This window comes from Sesamum indicum, unplaced genomic scaffold, assembly GCF_000512975.1.
Source record: "Sesamum indicum cultivar Zhongzhi No. 13 unplaced genomic scaffold, S_indicum_v1.0 C00530, whole genome shotgun sequence".
Lineage (NCBI taxonomy): Eukaryota > Viridiplantae > Streptophyta > Magnoliopsida > Lamiales > Pedaliaceae > Sesamum > Sesamum indicum.
Genome location: NW_011629764.1, coordinates 1 through 5,359, shown reverse-complemented (window position 1 = coordinate 5,359; position 5,359 = coordinate 1). Strand labels below are relative to the sequence as shown.

The following is a 5,359-nucleotide window of genomic DNA, read 5'->3' as shown; positions in this document are numbered from 1 at the left end:
CATCTGAACACGTCTTTATTTTTCCATGCTTTGTATCATGGAGTATGTTTTGTTTATGGAGGGTACAAGATCCATGACCAGCAATTGTTGTCTCACCCCATCGAACGCCTCATTAAGTCCCATAAGGAACTGCATGATTGAGTGAAGGCTGCCGTCTCAGCCACGGCCCCCAAGCCCCACAAGTGCACCCATTGCAAGTGCATTGCGGCATCGTCTTCAGCTCTCCCATTTCATCCACAGGTGTTTCATGTTGGTGAAATATGTAGATAGGGAGGAGGAACCTTGTGTCATAGAGCATATCTGCCGCTGTAGTTGGTACAACTGTGGCCCATTACATTCGCCGTATCGCTGCTCAAGATCTAACCATAAACTCCTGAAGGATTTTGTGTACATAAAAGCCTCCACAATGTCTTTGGAGATGGACTTGAGGATCCATGTGGTCACCATGCTGTCCACTCTAATCCACTGTTCAGAAAACGAGTCATCAATATTTGGTTTGATGGAAGTGCCATTGATAAATCCCAGCTTCATCTTGGCACGTAGAGCTCTCTTGATCCCGAAACTCCAGTTGAGGTAGTTGTTGCCGGTCAGGGGTGCACTAACCAAAACCATCCCAGGATGGTCAGAACCACAAAGTTGCAATTTCTCCGGTAATGGGTTACCCCGCATCTCCGCCATCGCCGATACCATTCAAAAACACAACGCAAAAGGACTCTCAAACGCCAGAAATTGTGTATGTAGAGACCTTCAAATGAAGGCTCTGATACCATGTCGAATAATCTAATAAACACAAAATAGTCCGGCCATAGTGGACTATTGGGAGTAAAAATGTATTAATATTCACATAAAAATCCATCCATAATGTACTCCATTGATGGGTATATATACACCAAACAAGAGAGAGAAAATAACTACTTCTAACAAACTACCTATGTAAATAACAACCTAACAAACTACTGACAACAATAATCGGAAAACATAACAAGAGGAAAATGACAAAAATAAATAGGTCGTTGTTCTGGAGGTCGCTGGTGAGATGATGCTGGTGGTCGTTGTTCTGGAGGTCGCTGGTGAGATGGTGCTGGTGGAGGTCGCTGGTGAGATGGATGTTCAGGTCGCTACAGTTATCACCAAATGTAACACCCCTATCGTAAATACAATCATTCTCATAAAAAATTTACATTAGATCCAATAAGACAAATCTTATTTTTATCAATACATTAATTCTAAATTAATTCTACAATTTTCGTAGTGATTTGTGTGTGACTCTTTAGATTCACCTTCAATTAAATTTTAACTTGTGTCGAACAAAATTAACTAATTAAGTCTAATTTAATTATTTTTTTTAGTAACCATTATTTAGAAAGTCCATCATCATGGGTTGTGTCATAGGGGTTTTTGATGCAGTGAAATTTTTACACCCACTACGTGGCCTAGCTTCGCACGAGCTAATCAATCTTTTTTCTTACACACTCTCATTCGTGTACAAAACTTGAAAAATAAGGATGAAAATCACCCACAAAACATGCAAGGTAGCTAGAATTCACACAATTCAAGCAATATAACATATTACAGCCGAATGCAACCTTATATTTTATTTCCAACAACTAAAATACTAGGGTCCTCAAACTTGCACCGAAAGGGAACGGATCGGCCCGGAACGCGGCGGGAGCGTGCAAAATCGGTAATTAAAATGTTAGTGGAATTAAAATCGGATCACAGTGGTGTACCCTTTGATCATTCCCGGCCTTTCAGTGTAAATTAAACGCAGAAATGCATATAAAATAAACACCGTGTTAGGTGGCAAATGATAAGTAAAAACAAATAAAAAAAGTAACCACGAAATACACATTTTCCATTCTTCTGATCGGCTACTCACATTGGCTCCAACTCCTTCTTTGAATCCGTTAGAGGATTCAAGTGTTGAACTCCTCTAAAGTATGTCCACACCAAGCTGTGGAAAGACAACTAACCTTATTATAATTTACTTGATCAGTATTACCCTCGTCAAATCCCTTAATAAAAAAAGAAAAAACAAAAACTAATTCTGTTCATTAATTCTTTGGGCTACGGCATGTATAATAATAATGACAATCTTAAAAATAGCCTTCTTGAGGGTGCGTTTGGGTCTATTTGATGTTGGGCCAGATTTTGTATCATCTTCACTGGGCCTAGCAGGTGTGCAACAAGTCCAGATTGAGTGAGGCTCGTATCAGTGCCCGACCCATCTGGAACCACCTTGTCCTTACGGTCAAAGGAGGGAAAAGCACAGCAGAAATCTGTACTAGCTTGAGACGGGTGTGCGTCGCAAAAGGCGTTGCAAAATGATAACTAGTAGCCATTTCGAATGTCGTCAGAATAGCCATTGTAACTTTAACTAATATTTGTAATCGAACAACATTTGGGATGATGTTCTAAACTCGTCCCAAGTCTGCATCAAATTTGTGACAGATAAATTTCTCTCGTCATAATTTTTTTCCTGAACTGCTGCAAGAACGAGCATTTGTCCATTTACCCGTTGCAAATTAATTCGTATCTGTTCCAAAAATCCATCCCAAACAAGTATTTTTTTTTTTTTTTTGTACTGTTTCAAAGACATAATAATGGGGGGAGGGGGTTATGTAAAATGAAATTTTCCATATCCCTATACTTCCGCTGGAGAGCAACTGTTATGAGTAAAATTATTTCATATTTGAGAGAAGGAACGGTGGAATACAAGGAAAATTTTATTTCGGCTCCAATTGGATCAAATATAGATCAATTATATGACAAGTACCATATATTTATCACGTGATTATTGATATAGAATTTAAAAAAAATGAATAATCACATACCAATTATTATACAGTTACTCTATGATTGCTTCTTACAAAAGTTTTGCTGCTATACAATTAATTCTGAGTGTAAACCTTAATAAAAGCAAAATTTAACAGAAAAAATTAATTATCGTACGTAGACACCCCCTATACTTGTGGCTGAAACAATCCTTCTAACTTGTAAGAATTTTGAAAAGATTCAATTGGAGTTAACGTAACAGCATAAAGTCTACTCTACTTTTTATCTTCATTAGTATCATCAATCATAGTGCTTTGTTTTTGTAGTTCCGTACTCATGCAGCCATGTGCATACAGCTAAGGTCTATAGTAAAATCACATGCACAAAACTGAATTCTTGAAGCTTTATAATATACAGATTCCTTGCTTACATTTCTATCTAGCTTACCCAAAATTCTAGTTCAGATCCCACTTCATCAAATTTGAATCAATTATATGATAAGTTCAATACACTTATTTTGTGATTGATTTGATTCGGTGAAATTTGATCTGCGTAAGAATTCTTCCTATGTTACGTGTACTAAAAGCCAAATGGATAATTGCCTCTATAAAATGAACTCCATACTCTACCAGCATACGCCATCTACCACATTAACATTCCTCCAAAAATTTTCTCTAAGTAACCAGTGTATAGTGTAATCTGATGGAGAATTTTTCTACAGAGATGGAGTTAAATTCCCTCTCTGAAGGAAAATGGTGGGGTGATGATTGCCTCCGCCATGTTGATGGCTTTTGGCTTTTGCCTCAATTTGTCGAACCCATCGATAGGGTTGTTAAGCATTTTAGGCCTCTCCCAAGTGATATAATCTTAGCTTCTTTCCCAAAAACCGGCACGACATGGCTGAAGTCCCTCCTTTTCGCCATTGTTCATCGAACCTCCAAACATCGTTTGGCGATGAAAAATCCACACGAATTGGTTCCGAATTTAGAAGTTCAAGTTTACACTGCATCCGATGAACCTCTAACGACAAATCCTTGTTCTAGACATCGGATTTTTAGCACACACATTCCCTACCAACTCCTCGCTAAAACCCTAGATTCATCCGACTGTCGCATTGTATACGTGACTAGGAACCCCAAAGACACCCTGGTCTCGACATGGTATTTCGTGAACAAGTGGAAGAAGGCGGAAAAGGAGCCGTGGCCGCTTGAAGTGGCAGCTGAAAAATTTTGTGACGGGCTCGTTCCTTGTGGACCTTATTATGATCATGTCATGGGGTACAAGAAGTTGAGTTCGGAAAAGCCTAAGAAGCTGTTTTTTATAACTTATGAGGAGCTCATGAGTGATCCCATATCACATGTCAAGAACTTGGCTGAGTTCTTGGGGTGTCCCTTTGAAGGAGAACATGAAGTTGAAGAGGTTGTGAAATGTTGCAGCTTTCGAGTACTAAGTGAACATGAGGTGAACAAGTCCGAGGAGTCTCCAGTTTGGTTCCAATTGCCGTACAATTCTTTCTTCAGAAAAGGGGCCGTTGGGGATCACAAAAACCACCTTAGTGATGAGATTATAGAACGCATTGATGCACTTACTATAGAGAAGTTTCATTCCGTAGGTTTCATGTATGGGATTTGATCTAATTATTAGGTTGCTATGTTGATTTTTTCACACCTAAGTTTTTATTTATTTGTATGGAGAAAGAGAATAAAATTTGAGAAACACCGTGGTTCTCAAATCTTTTAATATCGCGACATGGATTAGGGACGTTAACGTTTCTTTTTTTGTCTTTTAAACGTATGATCTGAGATTTTTAATTAATATTTCTTGATTGATCTGGGGTAAAAAATACACTTTGCCCCTGAACTGTATATGCTTGATAAAAACACTTATCCCTTAAACTAACAAATGTAATACTTACCCGCTATGATTAAATTTTTGGTCAATCTTGCCCTTGTATTATATATAGTTCAAAGAATTTCTTTTTCTAATAATTTTAAATTTTAAGTTTAAACAAAATTTTCTCAATTGGAAAAACTATCTTTTAATTATAATGAAGTAATAGAAAATTAGTAAATTGAATAGTTTGAATGTTGTTATATTTTAGAGACTCAAAGTTAAGTAATAAATGAGTACAAAAAAATATTTCATAAAAAGATTTTATTAATTTTGTAATAAAATTAAATTATTAACTATTCATTCTTTTAGATAAAAATGAGTAATTAAATGGTTTTTCGAATATTTTTTTTAAAAAATGTGATAAAATTATTATATATTCATTTTTTTCTAAAAATATTTAACTTTTGGTTAAGAATATATATTTGTCAATTTCTTTTAAAAAGCATATATGAATTATTGGTTATATTATATTTCTTGTGTATCTACTATATATATAATTTATACTATACTTGTAATTTAAATTCTTCCCTTATTAAAAAAATTTAATTAAAAAATAATTTGATGATGATTTAATATGTGCTCTTTGTCTTGGCACAAGGTGTCAGTGTTTCTATGTGGTCACTATAAGCCCTATTCTAGTGTAGTTTAGGGGTGTAAACGAGTCGAGTTCAATTTTATTATTTATGGCTTT

At 36.0% G+C, this 5,359-nt stretch overlaps 2 protein-coding genes across 2 annotated transcripts; one reads left to right on the top strand and one right to left on the bottom strand.

The window, feature by feature from the left end:
• Positions 1–216: 216 nt before the first annotated feature.
• Positions 217–678, bottom strand: LOC105155193. Its single transcript, XM_011071061.1, has one exon. The coding sequence runs from the start codon at positions 676–678 to the stop codon at positions 217–219; it is 462 nt and encodes a 153-aa protein (XP_011069363.1).
• A 2,820-nt stretch (positions 679–3,498) lies between these two features.
• Positions 3,499–4,407, top strand: LOC105155192 (cytosolic sulfotransferase 5-like). The gene has a single exon (XM_011071060.1). The coding sequence runs from the start codon at positions 3,499–3,501 to the stop codon at positions 4,405–4,407; it is 909 nt and encodes a 302-aa protein (XP_011069362.1).
• The last annotated feature ends 952 nt before the right edge of the window (positions 4,408–5,359 follow it).

Excerpts from the sequence above, each read along its gene's own strand:
- LOC105155193 (XM_011071061.1), bottom strand. The coding sequence starts at position 678 with ATGGCGGAGATGCGGGGTAACCCATTACCGGAGAAATTGCAACTTTGT.
- LOC105155192 (XM_011071060.1), top strand. The coding sequence starts at position 3,499 with ATGGAGTTAAATTCCCTCTCTGAAGGAAAATGGTGGGGTGATGATTGC.